The 19,421-nt window shown below is 37.8% G+C and overlaps 1 protein-coding gene across 3 annotated transcripts; it reads right to left on the bottom strand.

Moving 5' to 3' along the window:
• Positions 1-214: 214 nt before the first annotated feature.
• On the bottom strand, positions 215-19,370 carry pmr-1 (Calcium-transporting ATPase; the record flags this gene model as incomplete). Of its 3 annotated transcripts, none has more annotated exons than NM_001373648.4 (11): positions 215-633; positions 1,179-1,419; positions 2,057-2,321; positions 3,166-3,550; positions 4,318-4,620; positions 8,073-8,646; positions 9,862-10,137; positions 10,200-10,430; positions 11,276-11,674; positions 12,112-12,216; positions 19,306-19,370. In NM_001373648.4, 9 exons carry the CDS (start codon positions 11,585-11,587, stop codon positions 515-517), a joined length of 2,706 nt encoding a protein of 901 aa, NP_001359606.1. The 3 variants fall into 3 exon arrangements, with proteins under 3 accessions (NP_001359606.1, NP_001021862.1, NP_001366903.1); NM_001026691.5 differs by lacking the exon at positions 19,306-19,370 and adding an exon at positions 12,307-12,345 and having other exon boundaries at positions 515-633; NM_001381237.1 differs by lacking the exons at positions 215-633; positions 1,179-1,419; positions 2,057-2,321; positions 12,112-12,216; positions 19,306-19,370 and adding an exon at positions 2,802-2,912 and having other exon boundaries at positions 11,276-11,587.
• Between the last annotated feature and the right edge of the window lie 51 nt (positions 19,371-19,421).

Raw genomic sequence — 19,421 nt, 5'->3', positions numbered from 1 at the left:
GAATCGACAATTTGCCGGTTTGTCGATTTGCCGGAAGTTTTCAATTCCGGCAATTTGCCGGTTTGCCAGAATTTTTTAATTCCGACAATTTGCCGATTTGCCGGAAAAAATCGTTTGTCGCCCACCTCGGGTCTGTAGTAAATTGAAGGAAGAAAATTGTATTTTGTAGTCTTTTGATTGTAGTTTGTAGTATATTTCATATCACAGTCAAAAGATTCATCATTTCATTTCACAGGATTCGGGTGATTTTGTTGTATATGATGTGAATGTGGGGAGACCTAGATCATCAAAAAATTTGGAATTTTTTAAATCAGAAAAAATCGATAAATGAACTAGAAAGAAAAAAGTCGAATAAATTATGGGTATCCCGTATGGTTTTGTAAAAAAAAGTGTCACTAAAATCTAGGAAGGAGGGAAAAAATCGGAAAAAATAATTTAATAAATATATGATACTAGAAGAAAAAACATGGAAATGCGTAGAATTTTTGAAATTTCCAAACAAAAAAAAATGAATTTAAATTCCGCTGACAGACAGGGGATCGTGGTTGAGCGATTTGGAGCGAAGTGAGAAATATTTCCGAGTTTCGTTGAAAATGAACACAGACGATGTGATTGTTGTCAGGAAGATGAGATCTGGAAAAATTGAGAAAATTTGTAGTTTGTAGTCTGTGTGTTTTGTAGTTTGTAGCTTGAAGATTGTAGTCGACCAGTTTTTTCCAAAATTTGAATTTTGTCTAGTAGTCCAAACTTACTAGTTAGTAGTCTAGGAACTTCTATAGAGATTGTGATTGGAAATTCACTACAAACTACAAACTACAATTTGTATAGTTTCGTACACTACAAACTACATTAGCCTAATCTCGATATATTGAAAAATTCCGAAAAATTCGAATTGTTAGTACTTTCACGAAAATGTCTCCGGCTTCATTATTTCACGAAAATGTCTCCGGCTTCATTATTTCACTACAACTCATACTACATACTACAAACTCCACATTTCTTAGCTGCTCACACTACAAACTACATTGTTCTAATTTCAATATACTTCGAAAAAGATGCAAATTTTTGAGTTTTCAGAATTTATTTAAATTTTTTCTGAAAATTCAATATTTCACTAGAATTCAGAACTTTTTTCAAATTTAGCTCAAAAATCAGTGCATTTTCAACAATTTCCGTACCAAAAAGAGAAAGTGCTTCAGTCTGAAAAATGTGTTGAAGTGGTGCCCAGTAGATGACGAGAAGCTGGCAGATAAGTGAGGCAGACACAGCCAACGAGAACATTCGATTCCGTCGCAGTCCGATTTGCCATATCATTTTACGTGATGATCTGCATGAAAGGGCATTCCACATATCGAATAGGACAAAACAGGTGAATGTCATTGTCGTGTCACGTGGTGTTACTTTATTGTCGGCTGACATCTGGAATTTTAGCATTTATAGTAGTGGAGTAATACACGTGTATGTAATTAATTAGTAATTTCGACCACATATTATTACGGGAGCACTAAATTTCGCGAATGCGTACTGCGCAACATATTTGACGCGCAAAATATCTCGAAGGTAAAACTACAGTAATTTTTTAAATAAGTACTGTAGCACTGGTGTTGATTTACGGAAATAATTTATTAATCGATAAAATATTAGAAAAAAAAACATTTAAAAAAAAATGAATCGACACCAGTAGTCAATTAAAGAGTTACTGTAGTATTAGTACTGTAGTAGTACTGTAGTAGATGAGATATTTTGAGCGTCAAATATGTTGCGCAATACGCATTATCAGAATTCCGTGTTCTTATAATTATCGTGTGTACACTGTAGTAGTTTATGCTTCAAAAAGTTACAAACTTTAAAAAATTTCGATTTTCAGCATATTTTTTTAGTATACTTTTCAGTACAAGTGTGCTCTTCTGAGAAATATGCCGAAATTTTTGATTTTTTTTTCGTAAAAAATGTGTAATTTTTAATTGCCTTATGCTGGAAAATCTATGCGTTTTCAATAAGTTCATTGTAATGTTTAGTCCCTATTTTATGACAAAAATTAAGGTTCAAACCGTACCTCTTTATAAAACACACTCAACGTGCCGACAACAATAATCGCGGCAGACGCGAGAATATCGGCAATCAATTTTCCGGTTAACATTGGTTGTTTCGTATTTCGTGGTCGTTGCCTAATAATATCATCATCAACTGGTTCAACTCCAAGTGATTGTGCCGGTGGTCCGTCCATTATAATATTAATCCATAAGATTTGCATTGCATTTAATGGATTATCGAATTTGAACATTGTTGACGCGGCGATTAGTGACAGGGCGGCGACGCTTCTGGAAATTCGAAAAAATATTATGCTTGGAGCTAAAAATTAGGTACTTGTGTATTATTTCCCCTCATATTAATATTATTCATTTCAGTAAAACGCACATGCTCGCTGGCTGTCTCTTTGCATAATTTCGATGAAAATGCGCCCCATTCAGAATATTGTCGGTGAAATTCACTCGGACAAGCGAAGGAAAGGAATGAGACCGTCTCGTTGTCTGTGTCTCATCTTTTACACGCTATTTTCTTCTCCGAGAGGACTACGCGACCGGGGGGACGAGGAATCCTCCTCTTCCACCGTTTTTAAGGCCATTTCGCTCATTTTTTTCACGTTTTCTCGTCCGCGAGAAAATAGCAATTTTGAGACAGCCAGCGACCACGTGAAAACGTGATGCCCATTTTCCCTCTTTAGGCTTAGAAATAGTTATTTCCTAAGCCGAAAAATACAAAAACTCCACACGTTTTTATTTAAAAATGTATTTTTTCAAAATGAGGGGAAATAATACATAAGTACCAAAAATTATAGTTTGTAGTCTGTTATCGGTTTTGATATATGGCTCAGTTATAGTTTGTAGTTTGTTTGTGTACTGTTTAATTTCCTAAACGTATTGTATTGTAGTTTGTAGTCTAGTGGTTTTGAATTCAATGGGAAATTCAAATTTTTTTGAGAAATAAATTTTGGCGGGAAATTCGAATTTTCTGGAAAATTTTTTTTGGCGGGAAATTCAATTTTTTGAGAAAAAGTTTTTTGTAGGAAATTTAAATTTTTTAGGGAACATTTTTCACTGGGAAATTCAAATTTTTGATAGAACTTTTTTGGAGGAAAATTTGAGTTTTCTTCCAAAAACTCACGTCGACAATTGGAACCTCACAAAATTCGTGATATTGTGATAAATGGCTTTTCCCTCCTCAATCGCCGCGGTCATCGTTGAAAAATCATCATCACAAAGGATCATATCAGCTGCTTCTTTACATACATCTGTTCCACATACACCCATTGCCACTCCAATATCTGCTTTTTTAAGAGCCACAGCATCATTTACACCGTCTCCGGTCATTGCGACGACCTCACCGAGTGCCTGCAGTGCCTTCACGATTTTCAGCTTATGACGTGGCGATGCTCGGTAGAATACGGTAACTTGACGGATGACTAGCTCCAGATCGTGATCCGACATTTGATCGACTTGTTGGCCGGAGAGGCAGGAATCGGAGGATGAGAGGATACCGAGGGATTGACCTGGAAATTGTGATGGGTTAGGGGATGAATACTACAGACTACAAACTACAAACTACAAACTACAAACTTTGAAGTTTCAGTCTTTATTTAGGTGCAAAAAGCCTTTCAGTGATTGTAAAATTTAAGTGAATATTCAGATTTTTGAGATTTGACATAAGAATTTTCTTTTTTGGAAATCGTGTAGTTTTGGAAATTCAGCTATAAACTACAGACTACAGACTACAGACTACAGACTACAAACTACAAACTACAAACTACAAACTTTGAAGTTTCATTGTCATTTAGGTGGAGATCAAACTTTTTAAATACATCAAAATTTGGGTGAAAATTTAGATTTTTCGGATATTACTCAAAAATTGCATTTTTGAAAATCGTGTAGTTTTGGAGAATCAAACTACAAACTACAAACTACAAACTACAGACTACAGACTACAAACTACAATTTTTGCATTTTGTCTGTTAGGCCAAATAACCAAAAATGTTACAAGTGGAAAACCAAATTTGCGGTTTTCAGATTTAAAATGCCAAAAAATCTGGAAATTCACTGAAAAAATAGGCTCCGCCCATTTATTGGCTATTTTGCAATCTATAGAATTGTAGGTTCTAATTCCTAAAAGTGACAAGTTATCAAAAAAATCGGAGTTTTTGAAAAATATTTTAATTTCCGAAATTTGAATTTTTTTTTAAATTTACTGAAAAACTGAAATTTCCAATCATTTTTCTGCAATTCTTTTAATCAATTTTAAAGAAATGTAGAAGCATCTTACCAATGCTCTGAGCCGTCTCCATTGCATCTCCAGTGATAAGCTTAACATCAACACCACTAGCTTTAACAATACTAATCGCATCTGCAGCACCAGGACGTGGTGGGTCCATCATTCCAATCATTCCCAGAAACATCAAAGATTGCATACTCTCTCCACGTGCCAAACCGAGCACACGGAGCCCTTTTTGGCCGAGCTCTTTTCCGATTTCAAGAATGTGTTGACGAGAATATTGATCACACTGTTTACGTTGATTATCCGATGAATAGTATGTTCCACATTGATCAAGCACACGGTCCAGGGCTCCTGGAATATTGGAATATCTTTTGGCAAATTGGTGAATTGCCGGAATTGAAAATTTCCGGCAAACCGGCAAATTCGCCAATTGCCAGAATTGAAAATTTCTGGCAAATCGGCAAATTCGCCAATTGCCGGAATTGAAAATTTCCGGCAAATCGGCAACTTGCCGGAATTCAAAAATATCCGGCAAACCGGCAAATTCGCCAATTGCCGGAATTGAAAATTTCCGGCAAATCGGCAACTTGCCGGAATTCAAAAATTTCCGGCAAACCGGCAAATTCGCCAATTGCCGGAATTAAAAATTTCCGGCAAATCGGCAACTTGCCAGAATTCAAAAGTTTCCGGCAAACCGGCAAATTCGCCAATTGCCGGAATTATAAATTTCCGGCAAATCGGCAACTTGCCGGAATTCAAAAATTTCCGGCAAACCGGCAAATTCGCCAATTGCCGGAATTAAAAATTTCCGGCAAATCGGCAACTTGCCGGAATTCAAAAATTTCCGGCAAATCGGCAACTTGCCGGAATTCAAAAATTTCCGGCAAATCGGTAAATTGCCGGAATTCAAAAATTTCCGGCAAATCGGTAAATTGCCGGAATTAAAAATTTCCGGCAAATCGGCAACTTGCCGGAATTCAAAAATTTCCGGCAAATCGGCAACTTGCCGGAATTCAAAAATTTCCGGCAAATCGGTAAATTGCCGGAATTCAAAAATTTCCGGCAAATCGGTAAATTGCCGGAATTAAAAATTTCCGGCAAATCGGCAACTTGCCGGAATTCAAAAATTTCCGGCAAACCGGCAAATTCGCCAATTGCCGGAATTGAAAATTTCCGGCAAATCGGCAACTTGCCGGAATTCAAAAATTTCCGGCAAACCGGCAAATTCGCCAATTGCCGGAATTGAAAATTTCTGGCAAATCGGCAACTTGCCGGAATTCAAAAATTTCCGGCAAACCGGCAAATTCGCCAATTGCCGGAATTAAAAATTTCCGGCAAATCGGCAACTTGCCGGAATTCAAAAGTTTCCGGCAAACCGGCAAATTCGCCAATTGCCGGAATTATAAATTTCCGGCAAATCGGCAACTTGCCGGAATTCAAAAATTTCCGGCAAACCGGCAAATTCGCCAATTGCCGGAATTAAAAATTTCCGGCAAATCGGCAACTTGCCGGAATTCAAAAGTTTCTGGCAAATCGGCAAATTCGCCAATTGCCGGAATTGAAAATTTCCGGCAAATCGGCAACTTGCCGGAATTCAAAAATTTCCGGCAAACCGGCAAATTCGCCAATTGCCGGAATTAAAAATTTCCGGCAAATCGGCAACTTGCCGGAATTCAAAAGTTTCCGGCAAACCGGCAAATTCGCCAATTGCCGGAATTATAAATTTCCGGCAAATCGGCAACTTGCCGGAATTCAAAAATTTCCGGCAAACCGGCAAATTCGCCAATTGCCGGAATTAAAAATTTCCGGCAAATCGGCAACTTGCCGGAATTCAAAAATTTCCGGCAAATCGGCAACTTGCCGGAATTCAAAAATTTCCGGCAAACCGGCAAATTCGCCAATTGCCGGAATTGAAAATTTCCGGCAAATCGGCAACTTGCCGGAATTCAAAAATTTCCGGCAAACCGGCAAATTCGCCAATTGCCGGAATTGAAAATTTCTGGCAAATCGGCAACTTGCCGGAATTCAAAAATTTCCGGCAAACCGGCAAATTCGCCAATTGCCGGAATTAAAAATTTCCGGCAAATCGGCAACTTGCCGGAATTCAAAAGTTTCCGGCAAACCGGCAAATTCGCCAATTGCCGGAATTATAAATTTCCGGCAAATCGGCAACTTGCCGGAATTCAAAAATTTCCGGCAAACCGGCAAATTCGCCAATTGCCGGAATTAAAAATTTCCGGCAAATCGGCAACTTGCCGGAATTCAAAAGTTTCTGGCAAATCGGCAAATTCGCCAATTGCCGGAATTGAAAATTTCCGGCAAATCGGCAACTTGCCGGAATTCAAAAATTTCCGGCAAACCGGCAAATTCGCCAATTGCCGGAATTGAAAATTTCTGGCAAATCGGCAACTTGCCGGAATTCAAAAATTTCCGGCAAATCGGTAAATTGCCGGAATTCAAAAATTTCCGGCAAATCGGTAAATTGCCGGAATTAAAAATTTCCGGCAAATCGGCAACTTGCCGGAATTCAAAAATTTCCGGCAAACCGGCAAATTCGCCAATTGCCGGAATTGAAAATTTCCGGCAAATCGGCAACTTGCCGGAATTCAAAAATTTCCGGCAAACCGGCAAATTCGCCAATTGCCGGAATTGAAAATTTCTGGCAAATCGGCAACTTGCCGGAATTCAAAAATTTCCGGCAAACCGGCAAATTCGCCAATTGCCGGAATTAAAAATTTCCGGCAAATCGGCAACTTGCCGGAATTCAAAAGTTTCCGGCAAACCGGCAAATTCGCCAATTGCCGGAATTATAAATTTCCGGCAAATCGGCAACTTGCCGGAATTCAAAAATTTCCGGCAAACCGGCAAATTCGCCAATTGCCGGAATTAAAAATTTCCGGCAAATCGGCAACTTGCCGGAATTCAAAAGTTTCTGGCAAATCGGCAAATTCGCCAATTGCCGGAATTGAAAATTTCCGGCAAATCGGCAACTTGCCGGAATTCAAAAATTTCCGGCAAACCGGCAAATTCGCCAATTGCCGGAATTAAAAATTTCCGGCAAATCGGCAACTTGCCGGAATTCAAAAGTTTCCGGCAAACCGGCAAATTCGCCAATTGCCGGAATTATAAATTTCCGGCAAATCGGCAACTTGCCGGAATTCAAAAATTTCCGGCAAACCGGCAAATTCGCCAATTGCCGGAATTAAAAATTTCCGGCAAATCGGCAACTTGCCGGAATTCAAAACTTTCCGGCAAATCGGCAACTTGCCGGAATTCAAAAATTTCCGGCAAATCGGTAAATTGCCGGAATTCAAAAATTTGGGCAAATTGCCGAAATCGAAAATTTCTGGCAAATCGGCAAACCGGCAAATTTTCGATTTGTACGCCTCCTAAATATGAATGTTCCCACATTTATTTTGAAAAGTAAGCAAATTCTATGAAAATATCTAAAGTAAAATGGAAAAAATTTATATCCGGCAAATCGGCAATTTGCCGAAAATCTACATTTCCGGCAAATCGGCAAGCCGGCAGTTTACCGTTTTGCCGAATTTGTCGACAAAAAATTGCCGCCCACCCCTGGTTCACACACTATAAACTACAATGTAATTCTCACAGTCAAATTTGAAAACAAACAACAACTATGCATATATTAGCATAGGGAAGTTAAATTCCGGCAAATTGCCGATTTGCCGGAAATTTCAATTCCGGCAATTTGCCGATTTGCCGGAGCCGATTTTCCGCTTTTTGCCTGGTTTGTAGTCTAATCTAGTTAATTGAATCCAATTTCCATAATTTCAATGTACCTTTAATAAAATAAACATTCTGCCCATGTGCATCAGCACACTGAACCCCCATCCATTTAGTATCTGAAGAGAATGGCATTTCTCGAAGTCTCTTATACTCTGATCGTACTCCTTCCAACTGTGCTTTCTTTGCCAACACTACAATTGCTCCCTCCGTGGGTTGTCCGATAAGCTTATCCGCTTCAATAGTAGCATTATTACAAACTAATCCAGCTTCAATAATTCTCGCAAATTCTGGATGTGTCCATTGATGAACTTGTTCTCCTTGATACTGAACAACACCTCCTTCTGCTGAATATCCGATTCCAGTGATTTCAGCGAGTTTTCCTTCTGGTGTAGCGATGGCTTGTGCTGTCATCTCATTTTTTGTCAGTGTTCCAGTTTTATCCGAACATATTACTGTTACACATCCGAGAGTCTCGACTGCTGGCATCTTCTTCACGACAGCTCTGCGTTTGGCCATTCTCATTACTCCGATTGCTAGTGTTACGGCAACTACGATTGGAAGACCTTCAGGAATTGCAGCGACGGCGAGGGAGACACCAATTGTGAACATATCAACCACATTTCGACCCTGGAAATTGGAAAATTCGATAATATATCTCTGAATCTACACTAAGTCTAGTAGGAATTCAATTTTGGCAATTTTGGCATGCCAGCTAACAATTTATTTGTTCATTTCTATATTACCGGTACAGAGAGTGTAGATAGTTAGAAGGGACAGACATCCGGGACCCAATGAGGCGGGGCGCGCGGAAGAGATGATTTGTGTCGATTTACGAAATAATGACAACGAGGAAAATTTCGTAAATCGACACAAATCGTCTCTACCACGCGCCCCGCCCCATTGGGTCCCGGATGTCTGTCCCCTCTAACTATCTATGTAATTTTTAATTCCGGCAATTTACCGATTTGCCGGAAAATTTTAATTCCGGCAATTTTCCGATTTGCCGGAAATTTTCAATTCCGGCAATTTACCGGTTTGCCGAAAATTTTCAATTCCGGCAATTTACCGATTTGTCGGAAATGTTCAATTCCGGCAATTTGCAGCTAATTTTCAATTCCGGCAATTTACCGGTTTGCCGATTTGCCGAAAATTTTCAATTCCGGCAATATGCCGATTTGCCGGAAATTCTCATGTCCGGCAATTTTCCGATTTGCCCAAAATTTTTAATTCCGGCAATTTGCCTATTTTCCGAAATTTTTTAATAATTGCCGGTTTGCCGATTTGCCGGAATTTTTTGTTTTCAGTAAATTGTCAATTTGCCGAATTGCCGAAATTTTCAATTCTGGCAATTTACCTATTTGCCGGAAAATTTTAATTCCGGCAATTTACCGGTTTGCCGATTTGCCGAAAATTTTCAATTCCGGCAATTTGGCAATTTGCAGCTAATTTTCAATTCCGGCAATTTACCGGTTTGCCGATTTGCCGAAAATTTTCAATTCCGGCAATTTGCCGATTTGCCTGCATTTTTCAATTCCGGCAATATGCCGATTTGCCTGCATTTTTCAATTCCGGCAATATGCCTATTTTCCGAAATTTTTAATTCCGGCAATTTGCCTATTTTCCGAAATTTTTTAATAATTGCCGGTTTGCCGATTTGCCGGAATTTTTAATTTTCAGTAAATTGTCAATTTGCCGAATTGCCGAAATTTTCAATTCTGGCAATTTGCCGATTTGATGGAATTTTTCCAAATTTCGTAAATCTACAAAGACCACCAGCTTACTAAACTCCAACGTGACTACAAGCTACAAACTCTACAGTAACCTACAGTAACCCAGCAGTACCTGAAACATTCCGATTAGGAAAATAACGGCGATGACGCCAAATGAGTAGATCGAAAGCTGCTTTCCCAGATCATCCATACTCTTTTGCAGTGGAGTCTTCGGAGACTCCTCACCCATCATCATCTTTACCACTTCTCCAAACTGTGAATTGGCGGCCGTCGAAATGACGATTCCTCGGCCACGGCCAGCGCAGACAAGAGTTCCCATGAAGGCGATGCATGTGAGATGTTCAACATCGGATCCGGTGGCAGATGCGGCCGGCACTGAACGGGTTTCCTGGAAAGAGGTTGTTGGAGTCTAGACTATAAACTACAAACCACAAACTACAAATTACAAACCTTATGCTTCGGCTCAGTTTCTCCGGTCAGTGAGCTCTCGTCGATTTGAAGTGAGAAGCTCTCGGCGATTCGTAAATCGGACGGGATCCGATCTCCCGTGTTCAGAAGTACAATATCACCGGGTACAAGCTCCCGAGCCAACATCATTGCCTCTTTTCCATCACGGAGCACGTGACACGTTGGTGGAACGAGTTTGGTGAGTTGTTCCAGCGTCTTTTCGGAACGGTATTCCTGGAAAAATGGAGGGATTAGCATCTTGAATCGTTTTTAAAAATTTTGACGTTGTACTGTAGTTTGTAGTTTGTAGTTTGTAGTTTGTAGTCTATGCTCCCACAATTTTTACACATGACATCATCATTCATAACATTGTAAACAAACTTCCAAATTTTTATCGAAATAATATATTCCCAATAGTTTGTAGTTTCTTATCTGTTCTACAAAAGTTGAACTTTTTCAAATGATAAAGAAAAGTTATACTTTATAGTTTGTAGTCAATTTGAGACTACAAACTACAAGATTTGAACACATCGAATTTTTCTAAAAAATCGTCAAAAAAGTCTAAACTTTTGAAAAACAAAATCGAACATTTTTCGTTTTTTCGTATTTTGTGTGTTTTTTGTTGGGAAAAATTCCAAAATTCCAAAAAATTTTATTTTTTGATTAAAAAAATATTTTTTAAATAATTTTTCTTCAATTTTCAAAAAAATCAAAAAAAAATTTTTTTTTTGAATTTTACTGTTTTTTTCCGTTTTTTTTTTTTTTTTTTAATAAATATATAGTTCTTTACAATTTTTTTCTGGATTTTCATTTTAAAAAAGTCTAAAATTTTCCGTTTTTCCGAATTTTTGTGTTTCTTTTCGATTTTTGGAAAAAAAATTGGAAAAATTCAGAAAAAAATCCTTGATTTTAGCTAAAATTCAACATATTCAAAATAATTATAACTTTTTGAACAAGTTTTCCGATTTTCAAAAAAATCGAAATTTTTTTTTCGATTTTCTCCGAAAAACATCGAAAAAATTTAAACTTTTCAACACCTATTTGTAGTTTGTAGTTTGTAGTTTGTAGTTTGTAGTTACCTGCACAAATCCAACAGTAACAACTATGACAACAGCTACCGTAATCGATATCGCATCATCATATTGTTTCATAACAATCGACACAAATGCAGAAGCCAATAAGAGAAGAATCAATGGATTTTGGAATTGTTCCAAATATTTTTTATAAATAGGTTCCTCTTCTCCAACATCAAATTCATTATATCCATGATATTGTCTCCTTCTTGTGGCTTCTGCCGTTGTGAGACCCTCTTCAAGATTTGTTCGAAGTTGATGTGTACATGGAACAACTTCATGTGATGCTGCTTGTTCTGATGTCAGTGTTTCAATCATTATATCGTCTTTTGATATTGATTTTGAACGATCTTTTGAAATGTGATTTGTTGAGACTTCTGCTTTTACTAGTGGTGTTGTTGGTTGCTGTAATTGAAAATTGAAATTTTTAATTTAAAAAAATATATATATATATATATATTTAAAACAACTCAGTTTTAGGTCAATAGAATGCTTATCATTCGATTTTGGCAATCGGCAAATCGGCAATTTGGGAAATTGCCGGAATCGAAAATTTCCGGCAAATCGGCAAACCGGCAGATTGTCGGAAAAAAACCGAAAAATTGCCAATTTGCCGAAATTGCCCAAAAATGGGGAAAAAAAATTCAAGAAGGCACAGTTTTAACTATTTCCGCCTTATAAAAATCCCTCGAAACATATCCGGCAAATCTGATATCCGGCAAATGGCAAATCGGCAATTCGGCAATTTGCCGAAAATGAAAATTTCCGGCAAACCGGCAATTTGCCAACTAAAAATTTTGCCGAATTGCCGCCCACCCCTGGTCTGTAGTCTCAAAACTTACATGCTTCTGAGCAATTCCGTTAGTACTTGTTGTACTTGTAGTGGTGGTTGTAGTGTTACCTTGTACTCGGAATATTGCCGCCGTCGATTGCGGCGCCTCTTTGTCCTGAAAATTCAATTTTTGCAATTTTTAGGCCAAAAATCTGCTTTTCCCTATTTTTTTTCTGATAATTTCAATGTTTGATCTACTTATCACCTTCCCCGGGACTCCCGGCGGAGCCACTGATCCATTCATTGTTCCGTATAGATTCCAAGTTTCTTATGGTTCTATAATATCATTTTTAGTCGAAACAAAAAAAAAGGCGATTTGAAAGCCAAATTCATATGTAGCGAGAGAGAGAGAGAGAGGTAGCAGATTGGTAGAGATACGACAACAAACTGGCGTAGAAAACACGGCGATGAAGTAACAAAAAAGTAACAAAATATGCAACAAAACGATCGGCGAGCGGACGAAGAAGAAGACGAAGAGGAGGCATCTCATCAGAAACTATAAACGATTTGAACTGTTTATTCAAGTGCAGTATTTGCACTAAAAACAGAATGGGTTGAGGCTTAGAGACTACAAACTACAAACTAGGCTGCCTGAGAGTATATTTGCAGTTTGCCAGAAACTTCACTATAAACTATACAGTTGGCTGAGCCTCATCAAAGTGACTACAAACTACAGAAGCTGGGTATTTGTAGTTTCTAGTCATTGGCAAGACTTTACTGGATCAGCTTAAGCCAAAGGTACTCAAAAGACAGATCAACGAGGGAACTATAAGGTTCATAGACAACACTGAACAATTGACACCACTACAAACTACAGGGTAGTTTGTAGTGGTGAGCCTTAACCAGACTGTGTACTTTGTAGTCATCCGGTTTTACCGGAAGGTGTCCGATTCATCTTCCACTAATCATGACTACTTCGACTACAAGATTAATATAGCCACAATCAGACTGTGTAGTCTGTGTAGACTGACTGTGTAGACTGTATAGTAACCAAGCCGCTAGATCTTAAGCTTTAAGCCTTAAGTAGACTGTGTAGTTTGTAGTCACCAGGTTTTACCGGAAGGTGTCAGATTCAGCCTACATTGCCTCATACATTTGCCACTATCCTTGCCACATACATACATGAATACATTGCCAATATGGCCACAACCAAACTGTGTAGTTGACACCAACTTCTATGAAAAGTCGTTAAACTCGGTTTTCAGACTAAAAAGTTACCAAAATTCTCAAACTTTCTCTTATCTGATGTAAAGTTACTCGTAAGTCAACTTTTATACCAGACAAAAAATGAAAAAAAATCGAATGTGAATCAAAAATAGGAAGAGAATATCGATGTTGGAATAGTGAATCACGCGGAAGATCGTTTTCAGAGATAAAAGGTATTGGAGGAGGAGAGAGAATGGAAAAATATTGAGAGGAACATTTTGGAGGAATAAATCGGGTTGAGAGGATAAGAAGATCAAGCTTATTCTTAAAATTCTATGTACTTGTACTTTTTTTGATCAGCCGCGACTTGTGACAAGGAATAGTGATAAACTTCAGTTATTCCAGTTTCAGATCATAGAAAACGTACATTGCATCTTCTGAAGCTATATTCAGAATAACTGACTTCCTGTGAGAGATCCGATTACGGAACTTAACTAGGAGGACATACGCGCAGCTTCTTACTGAATGATCATATAGATTAGCACGTTTTTCAGGGATTCTTGTTGGAAATTCGATGCTCAGGAATTCTTGGCAAGCAATTTATTCCGAATGACAATTATAAGTTTGCTGATCGGAAATTCGAGAAACTGTCTTGTACTATACAATAAAGGCGAACGCTTTACATAATAGCCTGACAGTTTTCAAGAAAACCACAGATCTATGACATGGTCGATAAACTTGATAGTATTACGTGGCCGCTAAAAGAAAAAGCTCGGCCGCACTTATAAAGATGTCGTAAAATAAATTGCCAGAGTTTGGAAAATCACGTGGTGCCAGGCTGTCCCACTACGGTTTGATCTACAAAAAATGCGGGATTTTTTTGCCCAAAAAAAATGTGAAGTCAGCACGTTCTTAACCATGCAAAATCAGTTGAGAACTCTGAGCCTCTTCTCCCGCATTTTTTTGTAGATCAACATAGATCAGGCCGAAATGAGACACTCTGACACCACGTGGAGAATTTGGAACCTTGATTCTGTTCCAGAATTCGGAGAACTCCGATATTCGGTGGCACCGGTTTCTAGAGAAAACTCGGCCACCAGTTTCGGGAATTTTCCTATTTCTGTGCTATCAACGATATTAATCAAATTGGGACGACCGCCCGTATAAGAAAAACATGCAAACAGAAATAAAAATTTCTCCCAGTCATCACAAAAATAGAGATGAAGGCCGTCGTCAATTTGTAACACTTGCTCTTTCGCTCGAGCAGGAAGCCAATCTCTCTCTCTCTAGAAATATAGCTTCAACGGCGGGCGGGGAAGGGAAAACTGAAGAAAGTCAAGAGAGAGGTGCTAATCTATTCAAATTACATTCGGATGTGAATGCGCAAAGAGAGAAGAGCCTTCCCCCGTCTTCAGGAGAATGTAGAAGCAGGTTTTGCTGTTTTTTTTTTTGTGCTCTCGCTAATTCGAAATGAGCTGCCCATCTCCTTTTCAGAGCCCATTTTTTAAAGCGTCAAAACTGATGCCGGATTAGACACTGATTTTCTCAAAAATAGGTGTCTACTAGAGGAGGGTCTAGACGAAAAATTGCTTTTTATTATGTTATAAATAATAGAAAACAGAGACAGAGTCATGACCAATTGATATCAACCGGAAATTTGAAAAAAAGGAGAGCGGCTCTGTGACGATATGGGAAATGATGCAGAAGCTCCAAAAATAAAATTTTATTTTTAGGTTTTCACTTTGGCTTTGCACTGGAAATCAGGATTTCAGAATTTCAAAACTTAACCGAAATCTGGCAGATTCGCCAATTTCAGAAATTCTGGAGCTGCTGTCTTTTGCTGAAACGCCAAAAATTCTGGAAACCCAGATTGTACCAAACATTGTAAAATTGACACCATATTGGTTAAGAAAATCAGGTTTTCAGATATTTCAAAACTTTGGTAGATTTCAGTAAATTCGCTGAATTTTGCCATTTGAGCAATGCGCCAAAATATGAACAACTCGGCATTTTGATCTACTTCGAGCAATCTGGCTCTTTCAGAAGTTCCATCAGATTCTGAGCCATTTTTTTGCCATTTGACGAATCGCGTTTTGGAATCGATTTCCGAGTAGTGCAACATCAATGTTCAGACAAACTTGCACCTGGATCACAGAACGAATCGGTGAAAATTTTAGATGTGGCTCATGATTTAGAAATCTGAATTTTCAGAGTTCAGTAATTCAATGAAATCTTATTGAAAAACTTCAACTTCACCTGCTCAATTGAGTTATGATGTCACGGAGAAACCAAAAAGGTGAGGAGAGATAGAGGGGAAAAATTTCATTTATTGCATAATAAATTGCACATAAATGATGTGAGGAAGTGCTCTTTTCTTTTGTGAAAAAGAAGGGAGTTTCCCTTTTTGAAATTTTCAGAGTCTTCTGTACAGTTGCAGAAAATATCAGAAGCAAGTTCCGAAATTTTTTGAAATCTGCAAGAAAGATCAAACTTTCAATACTCTGATGCTTCTCCTTCACTAGGATCACTAGAAAAAAACGAGAAAAATTCCAAAACTGAAGATTCATTCATTGCATAATGAATAGCATATAAATGATGCGAGAAACTCATTCTCATTTTTCCATTCTCTTCCAAAAAAAAAATGAAAAAAAAAAACGAGAGAATTCTACCCCCAATACTTCAACATCATCAAAAATGAGTAATTTCGATGAATTTCAAATGTCAGCCACCGATGGCTTCTCAGCGCCACAATTAGGCAACAAGCAGAAGGCGTCGGGGAATCCTTAAGAATTCAGATAATTCTGAGAATTCAGCCTCAGGCGACGGAATATTCACGACGAAGACATGCAAACTCATCAGAGATGGAAATAAGACGAAGATGTTGTCGACGCGTCGTAGCTCTTATTGTTGAGCAGTTTTCTACTACTTTTTCCGGTTGACTGGAACTGAAACACTGCTTTTGCTGCTTTTGCTCTCGATGGATGATGACTAAAAGCCTTTTTTTGCACCATGATGTTGGAGGAAACGACGTGGCTTTGGAAATCGCCCGTAAAATTGTTCGGGAGAAGGTGAGATAAAAGGATTAAATAAGGAGAAGTCCGAGAGTATGATAGGATTAAAATGGATTTTTAGTTTTTTTTTTTCAAATAGAGTTTTCTTGCTAGATTTCATTTTACACTTTTTGAAACTGGCGAAACTTAGAAATTACTCTTGTAATTTTTTTCTCAGCATTCACAAATTGTCCGGTGCAATAAAAAACGTTAAAGGGAAGTAGACTCGATGCACCGTGACGGGTATTTTGCTTAATTAGACTAAAATTGGCCGAGAGCTAACGAATTTCAAAATGAGATTTCTCAAAAAACAATTTTGGAAGTTTTTGAGAACTCTCATTATAGAAATTCGTTTGTATTAGGCCTATTTAGCTTTGTCAAGCCTTGGGACCGAGTTTGGCAGATTCCAAAATTTGAATTTTTGCAGCCAATGATCTCACGTGGAGTCCGAAAGTCCCATTTTGCTTTGATCTTCGAAAAATGCGGGAGGTGAGACGCAGACATCTCATCTGATTTCGTATGGTTAAGAGCATGCTGACGTCACAATTTTTCTGATAAAAAATTCCCGTATTTTTTGTAGATCAAACTGCATTGAGACAGCCTGACAACCACGTGTGATCTACCATTTCTTGCTCCATATTAAAAATTGTGAATGCTTTGAAAACTACTACTAAAGTAATTTTCAAAGTGGCAGACATTTTCATAATATGTATGAAGCCAAATATAAAGTGTTAAAAATCCGAAAAAAAAATGCTCCGTCACCTAATCCCTCTATAGACATCTCTACATCCTCCCCCTACAAATCCACGTCATCTTCAAATACAACAACTTCTGACGACGACGACAAAAACTCTCTTCTTTAGGAGGAGAGGAGACACATTTAATCGGTTGACACATTGACATCCAAAGAGTAAGAGGAAGTTGAAAAGTAAAAAAAGAAGGAGCAAAAGCGCTTGTCACCTGCTGAACCTAATTCACTTATAGTCCGAGTTTTGGCTCAATTTCTAGGGAAAAGTCACCAACATTGCGTGATAAGAGTACGTTTTCTGGAGAAAAAGGTGGAAAAATAAAACTTTTTCCTAGAAAACTAGAAAAGACACATTTGTGCGGCGGCAAATTGAACGGGGGTGAACATGTTGCAGCTGATGAAATAATAGCCGTAATGAAACGATCCCCGTGCAAATAGTTTGCAGGATTTTTGGCCATAAATGACTAAAGGTGAAAAAGGCCATAAAGGCCTGAAGGTCATAGAGGCCTAAAGACCATGAAGCCCTAAGGGTCATAGAGGTCTGGAGGCCAAAAAAGGCCGGAAGGTCATTAAGGCCTGAAGGCCATAAAGTCTCTAAAGGCCATAAAGGCCTAAAGGCCATAAAGACTTAAAGGCCATAAAGGTCTAAAGGCCATAAATGACTAAAGACCTGAAGACCTGAAGGCCATTAAGGTCATAAAGGCCACAAATGCCTAAATGCATAAATGCCTGAAGGCCTGGAGGACATGAATTCCTAAAGCCTGAACATATTAATAGAATGCTACGAATAAGAAAAAAAATGCTTCTCGTCTATACATGTGCAGGTGAGCCATAAAAATGCACTTTTCGCTCGAATTAAACTGCTCAAATTCCACCTTGAACCTTGGATTCGGGCATGACGTATGGCTTTGTGATGGAGTTCAAGAAGAGTAATTGATTTTTAGAAGATTTCTAGGAAACTTCAAAATCGCTGGAATCATCTTTGACTAGAAAGTCCATTATTCTGAGCTCCGTGAGCTCAGAGGACTCTTTGAAAAGAATTCTCGCCATTTTCAGATCTATAGATCTTTTCTGGAAACATACTACAAATAGTTTACTAAATTCTAGCCGCGGGCATTTCTTTGAACTTCTGTAAGTTTGGTTTTACCTCGGTTGAGGCTAGGAAACTACAAACTACGAAGAAAGATAGGCTTTTACGTTAAGCACCAGCTCATTCTTCGGACTGAAAAAGTTTAGTAGCTTCTTCATGAAGATTGGTGAGGCTGGGAAACTATAAACTACAAACGAGAGCTTGGTATCAACGAGAAGCTTTTCAAATTCAGCATGCTCTTCAAAAAGCTTTCTGGCCATTTTTTGTGCAGATGCTCTGAAGCTCAGAGACTACAAACTACATAGGAAGCTAGGGCAAGCTTCTCGAAGATAGCTCAGCTTATTGGAACTTGTACAGAGGCTCAAAGACTACAAACTACAAGCTTCTGCCCTTTCCACACGGATTGGCAGGTGCTCAATGAGCACACACAAGGTAAAAGAGGAGAGGAAATTCGAAATGCAAAACCTTTTTTCTTCTGTGTGTTGTTACATGAAATGTTTAAAAAGGGGGACGAATAGAGGTCCATAGAATTGTGACGGCAAAACGGAAATCGCAATGAAAAGGACGTGAAACATCTCGAAAAATTGTTAAAATGCGAGATTTTTTGGCAGAATTTCAAACTTTTGGGGTGGAAAAATTGAGAAGCTTCTGCTCTCGGAAGAGCTTTGAAAAATGCTCCAAAAAAGTGGAGGGAAGGGTGTCCTATAACACCTGCCCCCACTATGCTTTCAATTAATCAAAAAAGCGAAAAATTGGAGGATATTTGAGATGTCGAGCAGAAAATAAAAGGGTCCAAAATATTATATTTGGGGGGTTTTTAGATGTTTTTCCAGAATTTTTTAAAATTTACTTATTTTTCTGAATTTTCAGCATTTTATGGTATTTTTAATTTTAAAAAATCATTTTTTTCAATTTTTTTTGGTCAAATCATTATGTACTGGAAAACTGATTTTTCACAGAAATTCAATTTTTTTTGTAAAATAAATTTAAAAAATTTGTATTAAAAATTAACTTTCCAAAAAAAAATGTTAATTAATTTTCAATATTTTTGGTCAAAATAAAAAAAATGTTTCAATTTTTTCAAAATTTTTTCTTTGAAATTTTTTTTTAAAACAATTTCCTTTTATTTTCAAGAATTTTTTTCAAAAAAATAACTTTAAAAAAACTCACCAGAAAACCGCAAAAATCGCCAAAAAATCGTACAGCTACGCTCTAGATTCGAACCCGTTTTGACTCTAAAATTAGAAAAAAAATTAAATTTTTTTAACAATTTTTAACTCCATAAA

Source organism: Caenorhabditis elegans, chromosome I, assembly GCF_000002985.6.
Source record: "Caenorhabditis elegans chromosome I".
NCBI lineage: Eukaryota > Metazoa > Nematoda > Chromadorea > Rhabditida > Rhabditidae > Caenorhabditis > Caenorhabditis elegans.
The sequence above is the reverse complement of the archived record's forward strand: the minus strand, read 5'-3'. Positions and strand labels throughout refer to the sequence as shown.